At 64.5% G+C, this 13,505-nt stretch overlaps 2 protein-coding genes across 11 annotated transcripts; both read left to right on the top strand.

Moving 5' to 3' along the window:
* The first annotated feature begins 1,831 nt into the window (after positions 1–1,831).
* Positions 1,832–8,965, top strand: CDHR5 (cadherin related family member 5). Of its 10 annotated transcripts, none has more exons than XM_043451238.1 (15): positions 1,832–1,992; positions 2,347–2,522; positions 2,864–2,914; positions 4,422–4,514; positions 4,707–4,808; positions 4,897–5,007; positions 5,093–5,263; positions 5,813–5,903; positions 6,023–6,120; positions 6,213–6,413; positions 6,529–6,642; positions 6,720–6,804; positions 6,891–7,418; positions 7,917–8,125; positions 8,470–8,965. In XM_043451238.1, exons 1-15 carry the CDS (start codon positions 1,935–1,937, stop codon positions 8,872–8,874), a joined length of 2,493 nt encoding a protein of 830 aa, XP_043307173.1. In that variant the 5' UTR covers positions 1,832–1,934; the 3' UTR covers positions 8,875–8,965. The 10 variants fall into 10 exon arrangements, with proteins under 10 accessions (XP_043307173.1, XP_043307181.1, XP_043307180.1 ...); XM_043451246.1 differs by having other exon boundaries at positions 1,832–1,998; positions 7,368–7,418; positions 7,956–8,125; XM_043451245.1 differs by having other exon boundaries at positions 1,832–1,998; positions 7,368–7,418; positions 7,932–8,125.
* A 1,049-nt stretch (positions 8,966–10,014) lies between these two features.
* Positions 10,015–13,084, top strand: IRF7 (interferon regulatory factor 7). Its single transcript, XM_043451276.1, has 9 exons — positions 10,015–10,152; positions 10,350–10,629; positions 10,713–10,875; positions 10,962–11,169; positions 11,451–11,506; positions 11,603–11,780; positions 12,078–12,605; positions 12,678–12,796; positions 12,870–13,084. Exons 2-9 carry the CDS (start codon positions 10,610–10,612, stop codon positions 13,035–13,037), a joined length of 1,440 nt encoding a protein of 479 aa, XP_043307211.1. The 5' UTR covers positions 10,015–10,152; positions 10,350–10,609; the 3' UTR covers positions 13,038–13,084.
* The last annotated feature ends 421 nt before the right edge of the window (positions 13,085–13,505 follow it).

The raw sequence follows: 13,505 nt of genomic DNA, 5'->3' as shown, positions 1-13,505 counted from the left end.
CAACCATCTCATCCTCTGTCTTCCCCTTCCCTTCCTGCCTTCAATCTTTCCCAGCATCAGGGTCTTTTCCAATGAGTCAGCTCTTCGCATTAGGTGGCCAAAGGATTGGAGTTTCAGCTTCAGCATCAGTCCTTCCAATTAATATTCAGGGTTGATTTCCTTTAGGATTAACTGGTTTGACCTTCTTGCAGTCCAAGCGACTCTCAAGAGACTTCAATACCACAGTTCAAAGGCACCAATTCTTTGGCACTCAGCCTTTTTTATTGTCCAGCTCTCAGCTGGACATGAAAAACCATAGCTTTGACTATATGGACCTTTGTAGGCAAAGTGACATCTCTGTTTTTCAATATGCTGTCTAGGTTTGTCATAGCTTTTCTTCCAAGGAGCAAGCGTCTTAATTTCATGGCTGCAGTCATTGTCCAGAGTGATTTTCGAGCCCAGGAAAATAAAGTCTCTCTTTTTTTCCATTGTTTCCCCATCTATTTGCCAGGAAGTGATGGGACCAAATAAGGAGGGTAACAATATATAACCTTGATGTACTCCTTTCCCAATTTTGAACCAGTCCATTGTTCCATGTCTGGTTCTAACTTGCTTTTTGACCTGCATACAGGTTTGGCAGGGGGCAGGTAAGGTGGTCTGGTATTCCCATCTCTTTAAGAATTTTTCCACAGTCTACTGTGATCTGCACAGTCAAAGGCTTTGGTGTAGTCAATAAAGCAGAAGTAGATATTTTTCTGGAATTCTCTTGCTTTTCCTATGATCCAATGGATGTTGGCAATTTGATCTCTGGTTCTTCAGCCTTTTCTAAATCCAGCTTGGACATCTGGATGTTCTCGGTTCACGTATTCTTGAAGCCTAGCAAGGGGCAAGGACGGGGCAGGGAGGCTTAGCCGAGCAGGAAGAAGTGACAGGCAGGAGCCGTTGCCCAGGAGGCCACTCCCCAGTAGGAGGACCTGAGCATGATCTCAGCCCCACAGCCCAGCCTGCTGTCTGGCCTAGCGCCTTGACCACCCAGGGCCTGTGGGGCAGGGCCGGTGACGACACCCCAAGAAGTGCTGGGGTTGCAGGAGGCCTTGGAGGACCAGGGGTGCAGGCAGGGCTGTTTCAGGAAGGTGTTTCAGGCCAGGAGGTGGGGAAGACTCCACCCCACACTGCCTCCAGCAGGCCCTTCTCCCCTTCTGGACCCCACCCTTTGGTGTCTCCCACCTACCGAGCTTAGGTGGCCAAGGAAATGGAGGCAGGATGCTTGGGGACCTGGGCTAAGGTTCCTCACCAGGATGCCCCTCTTTTGGCACCCAGGGTGCACCCCCAGAGCTGCCAGCTGCCCCTGGAACACTGCCATCTCTGTCACTGTGGGCTCACCCAGCCTTGCCTGGAGGAAGCCAGCTTGTTTCTGGGACAGGCAGGGGAGTCCCTGGGACACGAATAACCTTCCCCTTCCAGACCTAGAGGGTTGAGTAGGGGAGAGGAGGTGGGCCTGGACCTCACGGGGCTGACTACTGGCTCTGTCCTGTGATGGTTCTGGCAGAGGAGCCCAGCAGAGGGGCATCCCACATGCGGGGGACACAGTGAGCACAGAAGCCAGTCCCCCCCGGCCCCCCAGTCCAGGCCCCAGTTCCCACTCCCCCTGCCCAGCTGTGAGCTCCTCTGTCTCAGGGTCTGTGGGGCGAGAGCCATCAGCCCCTGCACGTGGCCTGGATCTGGTCTCCCCCTCTTGGCGGTCAGAGGGGCCTGGCTGGCGGCCTACGGGGGCCCCCTTGGTGGAGGCCAGGCCTGTGGCCTGGCGGTTGTAAAGGACCATAAAGTGGGGCGGCGCCTGGCGGGGGCGAAGGTCACCCGGGAGGAGACTGCGCCAGGCAGCACCGGGCGGCTCAGCGGGTCCTGGACAGCAGACGGGCTCGGACCCTCCACAGCCGCCCGCCGCCACCGCCCAGATGGGGACGTGGGTCCTGCTGCTCCCGCTGCTGTTTGCAGCTGTGGCCCAGGCCCAGGGTACAGGTGTGGAGCGGACGGGGGGCGCTGGGCGGGGCGCGGGGCCCTGGGCGGGGCGCCGGGGGGCTGGCCAGCGGGCAGGGGGCTGGCCAGCGGGCAGGGGGCTGGGCGGGGCGCGGGGGCGGGGCGTGGGGGGCTGACCAGCGGGCAGGGGCCTGGGCGGGGTGCGGGGGGCTGGCCAGTGGGCAGGGGGCTGGCCAGAGGGCAGGGGGCTGGGTGGGGTGTGGGGGGCGGGCCAGCGGGCAGGGGGCTGGGCGGGGCGTGGGGGCGGGGCGTGGGGGGCTGACCAGCGGGCAGGGGGCTGGGCGGGGCGCGGGGGGCTGGCAGCACCGACCCTTCCTCCCCAACGTCCAGTCTGCTCCGTGAACAAGACGTCCCTCACAGTCAAGGAGAACACGAACCCCGGGGAGCCCCTCTTGGACATCTACGTCCCCGAGGGCCAGCAGGTGACCCTTGGACCCTCGTCCACCCTTTTTGCGTTTCGGATCCAGGGGAATCAGCTGTTTCTCAACGTGACCCCGGACTATGAGGTGCGGACAGCGGACCCAGGTTGGCTGTGCCCGTGGGGGCGGCAGGGACGCCCTGTGGGACCCACCTGGGCACTGACACTCCTCCCCAGAGAGGGGCTCTCTGGGCATCTCTGGGTCTCAGTTTGCCCAGGGGCCTTCGGGCCCCCAGGCTTGGCTGAGGGCCCGGTCTCTGGGGCGGGCCCCTCAGGGAGTGAAGCTGTTGGGCCCTGATGCCCGATGGACGCAGGGCAGGGGACAGGACCCCGAGCCAGCACCTGCCGTGCTCCGTCTCCTCAGCTGGGAGATGGGGACAGTCGGCGGGGCCAGCCGGTCAGGTGAGTCCCACACCCACCCCCTCACAGGCGAACACAATGCTGCTGGCTCACCTGGAGTGCAGGAGCGGGGACGCCGTGGTGAGTGCGCCCCCAGACCCCTCCCACCACCCCGAGCCCACCCGCCCCTGACGTTAGAGTGCCCTGGCCTGAACCTCTGTGCTCCACCCTGCCTGGCCGCGGTCACTCCCTGCTGACCCCGCCCGGTGGCGTGTGTTCAGATGTCACCTCTGTGCCAGCAAGGCCACACTGCCTCCAGCGGACTGTGCCTCGAGCTCCCAACCCCAGCCCAGTGGGTCCCCCAAGCCCACCGGAGAGGCACCCCGCCCGCCAGCTCCGTCCTCCCCTCCCCCGTCCCTCCCCAGCAAATCTGCTGCCTCTGCCTCAGGCCAGGTCCTGCGCACCCCGGGCGTCCACCTGGGGCCCTGTCAGCAGCATCTTCCAGCCGGTCCTTGACTCCCCCCGTGGCCCCACCGAGCCCAGGGCGCGGCAGGAGAAAGAGTCTCTCCTGTAAAGGGATCCCGAGAGGGGTCCCCGCCTCCCGAATGAAGCGAATCAAGGCAGAACGGTGCCCGCCCCCAGCCGGCTCCCTGGATAGACACATCCTCGGAGAGGCGCCCACCCTTGCGCTCCCTCCCCCGCAGCAGCCGGCTCTTCGGTTTTCCCTGAGTCCCGTGGGTGCCCGCAGCCGACATCATAGCGCACCACGGAAACCTCAGGATGAGCCTCTAAAAGATAAGGCTGCTTCTTAACGGCTCCGCTCCCACGGTGATGCTGTCACCCCAGGGAAGGCAGGGACCCCTCAGCAGTACGACACCCCGCGTCCCCACTCCCCTGGGGCCAGAGGCGTCTGTGACAGTTTCTTGCCTGAATCGAGTCACCAGCAAGGCCCACCTAGAGCAGCTGCTGAGGTTGCTCCCGCGTCCCTTTCACTCTTCGGGTTTCCTGATTTCCCCTGTTTCATGTTTGAAGAAATTTGATTGTTTTGCCATTTTCCTCATTTTGGGGCTTTGCTGGTCGCACCCCACAAGGCCTGTGTTATTTTTCTCCAGGTCATCCACACCTCTGTCTGTACTTTTTATTTATTTTTAATCTTTATTTTTATTTATTTACCTGCACCTGGTCTTAGTTGTGGCACACGGGGTCTTTAGCTGCCGCATGTGGGATCTATTAACAGTTCCCTGAAAGAAAAGAAAGTGAAAGTCGCATCTGACTCTCTGTGACCCCGTGGACTATATAGTCCATGGAATTCTCCAGGCCAGAATACTGGAGTGGGCAGCCTTTCCCTTCTCCAGGGGATCTGCCCAACCCAGGGTTCGAACGCAGGTCTCCCGCATTGCGGGCGGATTCTTTACCAGCTGAGCCACAAGGGACTGGGGATCAAACCCGGGCCCCCTGTGTTGGGAGCTCGGAGTCTCAGTCACTGGACTACCGGGGAAGTCCCACACTTCTGTGCTTTTAAAATCACTTTCTGTTCCCTGTCTGTAGCGCCTGGAGCAGGAGCCCCAGGTGGAGAGCTGTCTTGGGTGCACCCCAGCATCCGGAATGAGCTCACCCGGCCTGGCCGGGGACCTTCTCCCTCCCCCAGGTGACTCAGCTGAAGGTGTTTGTGTCCGTGCTGGATGTCAATGACAACCCGCCCAGGTTCCCCTATGAGACCAAGGTCTGGGAAGTGCCTGAGGTGAGCGGGAGGGGGCGGTGGCCGGTACCATCTGGGGCATCTGGAGGCCAGGGTCTGAGCCTGGGGGTCAGGGTTGTGGGGCATGTGGAGGCCAGGGTCTCAGCCTGGGGGTCAGGGTGATGGGGCATCTGGAGGCCGGGGTCTGAGCCTGGGGGTCAGGGTCACAGCCAGACCAGCCCATCCGTCCCCCAGGACACTCGGGTGAACACCACCGTCATCTCAGAGACAGAATTGGAGGCCCAGGACCAGGACAAAGACGATGTCCTTTTCTACACCCTCCAAGAGGTCACCCTGGTCAGTGCTCCCAGCTCCCTGCTCTGGGCACCGCCACCCCGCCCCCACCCCGGTGCATCCTCCCCGGCTGAGTCCCCTACCTCCCTAGGGTGCCAGCAGCTTCTTCTCCCTGGTGGGTGTGAACCGACCAGCACTGCGGCTGGACCGGTCACTGGACTTGGAGAGGTGGCCGAACATGACCTTCCGGCTGCTGGCCCGGGTGAGCAGGCCACTCCCACCCACGGCCCCGCGCGAGGCCTCAGCCCCAAGTGCCCGGGCCTGATCACAGGGCGGGGCTGTTGCAGGACACACAGGAGGAGACCACAGAGCCCAGCCACACAGCCACAGCCACCTTGGTCCTGGAGGTGCAGCCCGTCGACCTGCGGCCCCCCTGGTTCCTGCCCTGCAGCTACTCGGATGCTTTCGTCTGCATCCATGCCCAGTACCGTGGGGCTGTGCCCACCGGCCATAGACTGGTACCGGGGGACCCCAAGGAGCAGGGTGGCAGGGGCGCGGGGCCTGGCTGCCGGGGGCTGGAGTGCTTGTCATTTTCAGGGAAGAGTGAACATTCTTTCATAAACCAATCTTGCCCCAGGCCGTGGTGGCCAGGGCCTCTGAAATGCCAGTGAGGGAACTGGGTCCAGTTGTCCTCAGGGCACAGCCAGATAGCCCCCTGGGACCCAGCGAGTGGCAGTGAGCTGGGGGAGGATGCTGGGGAGGCTTGGGGGCCATTGAGGCGCCGGAGGGCAGCGGGGCCTGGCACGGCCACCAGGTGCACCCTCCCGTCCGTGAGTGCTGCCTCTTGAGACAGACATGCATGTTCAGATTGATCCAGTGTCTCTGGGCAAACTGACTCATTAGCACCAGATCCAAGGAGCTGCGGTGGAGGGTGGTGCTGGACGCCTGGGCTGTGTCCCTGGCTGCCCACGGGTAGCGACCCCTGGCCGCCTGGAGGGGCGCAGGGATGCCAAGCAGCGGCCCCAGCACCAGCCCCAAGGGGTCCTCGCCCCTCCCTGTTCCCACAGCCAGGCCCCCTCATCCTGCATCCTGGGCCCGTCTATGCTGTGGACGGGGACCGGGGCATCGACCAGCCCATCAAGTACAGCATCATCAGTGGTGAGTGGGCAGCAGCCCCCAACTTCCCTCTCCAGGGAACACCTTGAGCCCATCCCTACGTGGGCAGACCTCAGGCCTCCAGAGGGGACCCAGGCCAAACACTCCCTCCGTCCTCTCAGGAAACGAGGATAGCACGTTCTCCATCAGTGCCGACTCGGGCAACCTCACCATGACCAAGAGCATCCCCAACGCCAAGACCTTCCTTCTGGTGGTCAAGGTTCGTGCCCGCACGAGGCCCTGCTCGGGCCCACAGCTATAGGACACGCTGTTCAAGGACTAGCTGGTCACTGTTGTCTCCCAAACCCCCAGGGCGAGCAGGCTGATAACGCCCGATACTCCGTGACCCAGGTCACGGTGGAGGCCCGGAACGCCAACGGGAGCGTGCCCCACTTCACCCAGAGCCTGTATCGTGGCACTGTGGGGCTTGGCTCCGGGGTGGGCGTGGTCATCAAGGATGCAGCTGACCCCTCCCAGCCGCTGAGGATCCGGGCCCAGGACCCTGAATTCCCAGTAGGCACCGCCTGTTCCTTTGGTCTGCCTGGCCTCCTGCTGGTGGTGGGGGGGGGGGGGTATGGAGCAGTTTGCGGAGCAGCCTGGGCCCAGGACTAACTGGGGCCACATCTAGGACCTCAACTCAGCCATCACGTATCAAATCACCAACAACTCCAACTTCCGAATGGAAGGAGAAGTGGTCCTGACTGCTGCCTCACTGGAGCATGCCGGGGTCTTCTATGCCGAGGTGAGAGGTGGGCGGCGGTCTCCGAGGGCCAGGGGTTCAACTGGAGCCCAGGAGGGACAAACCCCCTTCCTGTCCAGGTCAAGGCCAATAACACAGTGACTTCAGGCACAGCGGCCACGGTCGTGGAGATTCAGGTCTCAGAACAGGAGCCCTCTCCCACAGGTGAGCCTCCCAAGGACCCCAGGTTGGCAGGGGGAGGGCTCCTTTTTGGGGGCAGTGGCGAGTCCGAGCCCTGTCCCTGGCCCCAGGCCCCCCAGGCCCCCCCACGTCCCCAGAGACGGCAGGAACTACCAGACCCTCGAGCAGCACCACTTCGGAAGTCCCCCGGCCCCCTGAGCCCTCTCAGGGGTCCTCCACGACCAGCTCTGGAGGAGACGCGGGCCTGCAGCCCTCCCCAGGCACCACTCTGGGGCCACCGGCCGCCTCCACGCCTGCGGGGCCCCCCAGTGGGGGAGCCAGCCCCACCCCCCCCGCAGCCTCACCCAGCGGGGGCTCAGCAACCAGACCCTCAAGCGGCCCCACTTCAGAAGCCCCCCGGCCCCCTGAGCCCTCTCAGGGGTCCTCCACAACCAGCTCTGGGGGGGACACTGGCCCACACCCCTCTTCAGGCACTACTCTGGGGCCACCGGCCTCCTCCATGCCTGGGGGGCCCCCCAGTGGGGGAACCAGCTCCCCCCCAACCTCAGCCTCACCCAGCGGGGGCTCAGCACAGACCTCGAAACCAGGAACCTCTCCACCGACGTCCCCTGGGTCCAGCAGGAGCACCTGGACTCCAGGTAGCACCCCCATTACCCTTGAGTCACCCTTATGCTCCCTGACTCATGACTGGGTCATCACCGTGGGGCACGGTTGACCCCAGGTCAGCCCAGCATGACCATGAAATCCCAAGGGAGGTCTGTTCCAGTCTGGGGGAGAGACAGGTCCTAAGGGTGCCAGGAGTTAAACTGGAGAAGGTGTGGGGGTTGGGGCAGAGCCGATTCGGGGTTCAGTGACCCCCAGTTCCCAGCGTCATTCAGTCCACGGGCTCCGTGCCGCACGCATCTCCTTGCTGGAATAGTGGCTCCCTTAGCCTCCCACTTGGAACTGGCGGGCACTGACGCCCCCTCCCCACCCTCTCCAGCAGCTGGGCCTATTGGGCTCCCTGTGGGGGATCAGTGTACCCACCCCTGGGAACCTCAGCCCTTGGTGCCAGGCCTGGCCTGCCCTCAGGGTGTCCTGAGCTTCCCGCAGTTCAGCCTGGGACTGCTTGGGGTGTGAGAGTAAGTGGGAAGCAGTCACATTGCCCGCAGGGACATCTGAAACAACCCGAACAGAAGGCAGGCCAGACGGAGGCCAGGCTGGGGACCGACGCTTCTCGGAGGGAGAGATGGCGGTACTGGGTGGAGTGCTGGGTGCAGTGCTCCTCTTGGCTCTGATCGCCCTCACGGTCCTCGTCTACAAGCACTACGGCCACCGACTCATATGCAGCTCTGGCCGAGTGCTGGTGAGGCTCTGGGCGTAGGGGCAGGAGCTGGAGGGCCAGGAGAGGGGGGGTGCAGAGTCGCGACTGGAGACGCGACAGAGAGCAGCTGGAGTCGGGGTGGTGGAGAGGGGCAGGGTGGAGAGCTGGGCAGCGTGAGGCAGGGGTCAGCGTGGGAGACGGAGGGAGGCCGGTGGTCAGCGTGGGAGATGGGGCGCAGAGGCGAGGAGAGCGGGGTGGGGACGCCACAAAGACTGGGGAGCAGGGTGGAGGGGCAGAGCGCCCGTCCCCCAGTGTCGGGGGGGGGGGGGCAGGGTGGCCAAGCCCAGCTGGCGGCTGGCTGACTGCCGGCTCCTGCCCACCCCTAGGAGCCGCAGCCTCAAGGCTTTGACAACCAGGCTTTCCTCAACGACTCCGACGACGCGAACTGGGCGCCGGCGCCTAGCCCTTCACCCAGCCACGCCCAGCCGGAGCCCCCGGAGCCCAAGCCGCCCAGCCCTGAGACCCCGCGTCGGGTCCCAGAGGCCCCTGCGACGGCCGCGGACGGGGGCAGCCCGGCGGCCGTGAGGTCCATCCTGACAAAGGAGCGGCGGCCTGAGGGCGGCTACAAGGCCGTGTGGTTCGGAGAGGACATCGGCGCGGAGGCTGACGTGGTGGTTCTCAACACGCCCGCCTCGGAAGCCGGCGGCGCTGGCGACTCTGGCAGCGAGGGCAGCGGCGACGAGGCTGCGGATGCCCAAGACGCTCCTGGTACCGACTCCATTCACTTCTAACGCCGCCTCCCCCCAGAGTCTGGACCCCGAGAGTCGACTTGGTGGCTGTCCCCACACTCCACCGCGCAGAATAAAACATTTTCGGCTCTGCGGGGACGCGTGGCGTCTGTTGGCCGCCAGGGGCGCTGTGGGAGCCGCGAGGGGCGGGCTGGTCCCGGCACTGCTCTGAGCGCCAGGCGCCGGTTCCCGGAAACCACCTGCTGCGCGAGGGGCTTCCCAGGCTTGGTGCCAGCTGGTGGCCAGGAAGTTCCTCTCCTGGTCTGACCACGGCCGACTCGACATGGAGATTCTTCGTCTGGGGGAGGCTGAGGAGCCACCTGGCCAGGAGCCCCCTCAAGGACTCGTGTGGGAGGGCGTGGGCTCCGGGACCATCCCGAGGGTCACACTGCGGCACCTGTGGCCACAGTGAGTGCAGTAAATGCTCTGGGGCGCCCGCGGAGGCACCTGGTCCAGGTGGCTGGACCGATTGGCGGTGGGGGGTGTGGCCCAGAACGACGGTGGCCACGAGCCTAGGGTGGCACGTGGAGCTGGTGCGTGCACAGAACAGAGGCTATGGACGAACGGAACCCAGAGTCACGGAGTTGGGGCCCGAATCCCCTGACTGGTTTCCTCGGGGCGGCCCTCAGGCAAGACTTCCGCCCCCCGACCACTACCGTTCCTTCCGGGTCGCCGGTGTTTTTCCATCCCTTTCCAAGTATTTTAATCTCGGCAGTATTTGAGTATTCTTTTTTTGTGTGTGTGTGTATTCTTGCGTGAGTGTCACCGGATAAGAATCCAAAGAGCGCGGCCGCAGCCCCTCCCACGCGCCCATCACCCGCTCTTCCGCTCTGCGATGCGCCAGGTTTTGTTTCTGGAACCCCCGCCTTATCCCACGGCCTCTCCCGGGACGCTGGTTGCTGGCCCCAGCCCCCGCTGCGCTGGGTGAGCGAGGGGAGCAGCTGGGCAGCACCGGGGCTGAGTCCAGGGTCGCCGGGACCCCCCGTGCCGCCTCCCGCCGCAGCGGAAGAGCACGACCTGCGCACCTGCGCTCGGCCCCGCCCCCGGCGCACGTGACTCCCTCCACGGTCCCTGGAGCCCCGCCCCTTCCCGGCCCCGCCCCGGCCCCGGCCCTCCACTATAAAGGTGCTCGCTCGCGAGCCCCAGGGGAGCAGTCTCCCCACGGGTGACTCCTGAGCCAGGTACTGGGGAGACCCAACTTGGGAAGAACTCGAGTGAAGGCCTCGTCGGACTCCGGGGTCGATTCTCGGAGCAGTGACCGGAGGTCGGCCGGAGGCACAGGTCCGGGACGCGCTCCGCGGAGCAGTGACCAGGAGGGGGCGGGCTGCACGGATGACGGCGCGGGGCCCGGGTCCGGGACTCGGGGACCTGGACGGGGAGGTGGCGGTGACGCGCCGCGGGGCGTGGCGGGTTAGGTTTCGTTTTTCCGCAACGCCGGGTTTCGTTTTCCTGCGGCCGTTCCCGTCACGCCCCCGTAGGGTCCAGCTCGGACGCCGGCTCAAAACCTGTTGACGCCTCGTGCGCGCGCCGGCCACATCCAGCGCGGTCTTGGCCAGGACTCACCTCCGCAACGCTGTGACGCGAAGCCCGCTTCTGCGACCTCTAACACCCGGGACTACCTGTGGAGACTCAGACAACCCTCCTCTTTCCTGCGCCAACCCCCAACCGCCCCGCGACCCCAGCCCTCTGCGCGGAGGGCGTGACGCTCTCTCCAGGCCTAGCCTTTGCGGAGGGACCAATGGCCGAGGCTCCAGACCGGTGAGCCCGCCTGCCTGCCCCGTGCCGGCCCCACGCCCCCGGCGGCCCCCGTGCGCCCTGACACCTGGCTGCTCCGCCCGCAGGGGAACCCCGCGCGTGCTCTTTGGAGACTGGCTTCTGCGCGAGGTCAGCAGCGGCCGCTATGAGGGGCTACGGTGGCTGGACGCAGCCCGAACGCGCTTCCGCGTACCCTGGAAGCATTTCGCGAGGAAGGACCTGGGTGAGGCCGATTCGCGCATCTTTAAGGTGAGACCCCAGCTCGGCCCGGGAAGGGGAGGGCCGGCCCCGGCCCGCATGTCCAGGCCACGTGCTCCACACTCTGTCTTTCTCAGGCCTGGGCCGTGGCCCGTGGCAGGTGGCCGCCCCGCAGCGGTGGAAGTGCCCTGCCGATCCCTGAGAGTGCTCTGCGGGCCTCCTGGAAAACCAACTTCCGCTGTGCGCTGCGTAGCACGCAGCGCTTTGTGATGTTGGAAGACAACTCGGGGGACCCTACCGACCCTCATAAGGTGTACAAGATCAGCTCCGAGCCGGGGGATGGAGGTGAGGAATGCCGGGGGGTGCTGCCGGCAGGGGGACTGTGCTGTGTCCTAGGAGTAGCTGCTAAGTCAGATTTTAGGTTTTAGAAACTGGCGCTGGAGAAGCTGGTGCCAGATTATTAGGGGGGTGGCAGGACTGGAGTGAAGGGGTCTGTGTGAGAGGAAGCGGATGGGCCCGCTGGGGCTTGTGAAGGGGAAGCGCAGCCCAACTTCCGGGAGCAAGGGGGAATTGACATCCAGGCGCCTCACTTCAGTGTTTCCCCAACCCTAATTCTCCCTCAAAAGACCTAGGCTTTGACCAGGGGGATGACAAGGCCCTAGAAGATGCCCCACCTGCAAGGGTAAGGCCCCTTTGCACTCCTGCATCTTGGGTTGGGGCTGCTCCCTTCCTGGGCCTGGGGGCAGCTCATTTATGATGTCGCTGTCCTCTTCTGCAGGGTGGGCTCCCTGGGCCATGCCTGGCAGCAGATACTGGTGAGAGCCTGGGGCACCAGCTGAACCCTGAACCCTGCCCCCCAAGCCTAGCTGGAGATGCCGGGGACCTCTTGATCCAGGCGCTGCAGCAGAGCTGCTTGGAGGACCATCTGCTGGATCTGATCCCCTCAGAGGCTCCTGGTGAGGGCCTGTTGCAGGGGGGGGTGCTCTACCCTGCAGGGACAGGCAAGGCAGCAGAGTGCCTGGAGAGAGAGGGTGGGCCCAGGGGAGGGGGTGCCTGGCAGGGATGGTGCTGGTCACAGCTGGGCCAGTATAGCTGGGCCTCTGCAGACCCAGAGCCCTCTGCTTGGGAGCTGTACCTGCCACAGAGAAGGTGGGGCCTCCAGCCTCAGGCCACAGCCCCAGGAGCCAGGGAACGTGTGGGAAAGGGAGGAGCTGGGGGCCCAGGTGTCAGCTCAGACTTCTCTTCCTTTCCAGATGCAGGCCCACCCCCAGAGCCCTGGCAGCCCCCAGAGGCGGAGCCCCACATGGAAGCCTCTGCCAGTGCCTGCACCCCAATGGCAGGGGAGCCACCCCTGGCTGGCCTTGGCTGCTCACAGCTTGGTCTGCAGCCAGAACCCAGCCTAGGGGCCCTGGACTTGACCATCCTGTATAAAGGCCGCACGGTGCTGCAGGAGGTGGTGGGGCGTCGGAGCTGTGTGCTCCTGTACGGCCCCCCTGGTGTAGCTGGAGAGGCTTCAGGGCCCCAGCAGGTCGCCTTCCCCAGCCCTGCCGAGCTGCCCGACCAGAAACAGCTCCACTACACAGAGACGCTGCTGCAGCACGTGGCCCCGGGCCTGCAGCTGGAGCTCCGGGGGCTGTGGCTGTGGGCCCGGCGCCTGGGCAAGTGCAAAGTCTACTGGGAGGTGGGGGGGCCCCTGGGCTCAGCAAGCGCCTCCACCCCTGCTCGCCTGCTGCCCAGGGACTGTGACACGCCCATCTTTGACTTTGGCACCTTCTTCCAAGGTTAGTGAAGCACCTGCCCTGGGGCTGCGGGCCCTCTGTGCCCCACCCCCTCACCAGAGCCCTGTTCCACAGAACTAGTGGAGTTCCGGGCCCGGCAGCGCCTCGGCTCCCCGCACTACACCATCTACCTGGGCTTTGGGCAGGACCTATCGGTGGGGAGGCCCAAGGAGAAGAGCCTGGTCCTGGTGAAGGTGAGGGGCCGGGTCCCCGGGAGGGGGAGGCTGCACACAGCCCCCACCTGGCCTGACAGCACCCTCCCCGCAGCTGGAGCCGTGGCTGTGCCGGACGTACCTGGAGGCTGTGCAGCGCGAAGGTGTGTCCTCCCTGGACAGTGGCAGCCTCAGCCTCTGCCTCTCCAGCTCCAACAGTCTCTACGAGGACCTGGAGCACTTCCTGGAGCATTTCATGATGGAAGTGGAGCAAGCTGCCTAGGCCAGACCCCCAACCCCTCCCAATCCAATAAAAAGATCCTAAGGGGACTTCGCTGGCAGTCCAGTGGTTGACTCCACACTTCCAATGCAGGGGACACAGGTTCAGTCCCTGGTTGGGGAACTAAGATCCTACATGCCGCACAGCTCAGCCAAGAAAGAAAAGAGCTTCTAAGAACCACACCAGTGTCCACTAGGGGTAGGCTTGAAGCTCGGACTCTGGAGGGGCATCGTGGATTCAGCAGACCACACTGTGGGCCCCGCCCCCCACAGGCCCCTGGGCACAGCCCTTCCCTTTTCTACTTCAGTGAAAGTTCTGGCCACGCTTTAGAGCCAACAAACTGCTCGGCGTGCACAGGCGGCCCCCCGTGCCGCTGTGCCCGGGGCTCCACCTGCTGTGCCCAAGGCCTGTTTCGGGCTGGTGGGAACTGCCAACAGGGAGGGTGCCCCCTGGGAGTGGGGGAGCCAAGTA

This window comes from Cervus canadensis, chromosome 29, assembly GCF_019320065.1.
Source record: "Cervus canadensis isolate Bull #8, Minnesota chromosome 29, ASM1932006v1, whole genome shotgun sequence".
Lineage (NCBI taxonomy): Eukaryota > Metazoa > Chordata > Mammalia > Artiodactyla > Cervidae > Cervus > Cervus canadensis.
The sequence above is the reverse complement of the archived record's forward strand: the minus strand, read 5'-3'. Positions and strand labels throughout refer to the sequence as shown.

What these genes read in the sequence shown, in the direction of transcription:
- CDHR5 (XM_043451237.1), top strand. Translation starts at nt 1,935, where the DNA reads ATGGGGACGTGGGTCCTGCTGCTCCCGCTGCTGTTTGCAGCTGTGGCC. An exon ending in CCCTCCAAGAGGTCACCCTG is followed by an intron (nt 4,809 to 4,896) that starts GTCAGTGCTCCC and finishes CTACCTCCCTAG; the next exon opens with GGTGCCAGCAGCTTCTTCTC. An exon ending in CCTTCCTTCTGGTGGTCAAG is followed by an intron (nt 6,121 to 6,212) that starts GTTCGTGCCCGC and finishes CCAAACCCCCAG; the next exon opens with GGCGAGCAGGCTGATAACGC.
- IRF7 (XM_043451276.1), top strand. Translation starts at nt 10,610, where the DNA reads ATGGCCGAGGCTCCAGACCG. An exon ending in AAGATGCCCCACCTGCAAGG is followed by an intron (nt 11,507 to 11,602) that starts GTAAGGCCCCTT and finishes CCTCTTCTGCAG; the next exon opens with GGTGGGCTCCCTGGGCCATG. An exon ending in CTTTGGCACCTTCTTCCAAG is followed by an intron (nt 12,606 to 12,677) that starts GTTAGTGAAGCA and finishes CCTGTTCCACAG; the next exon opens with AACTAGTGGAGTTCCGGGCC.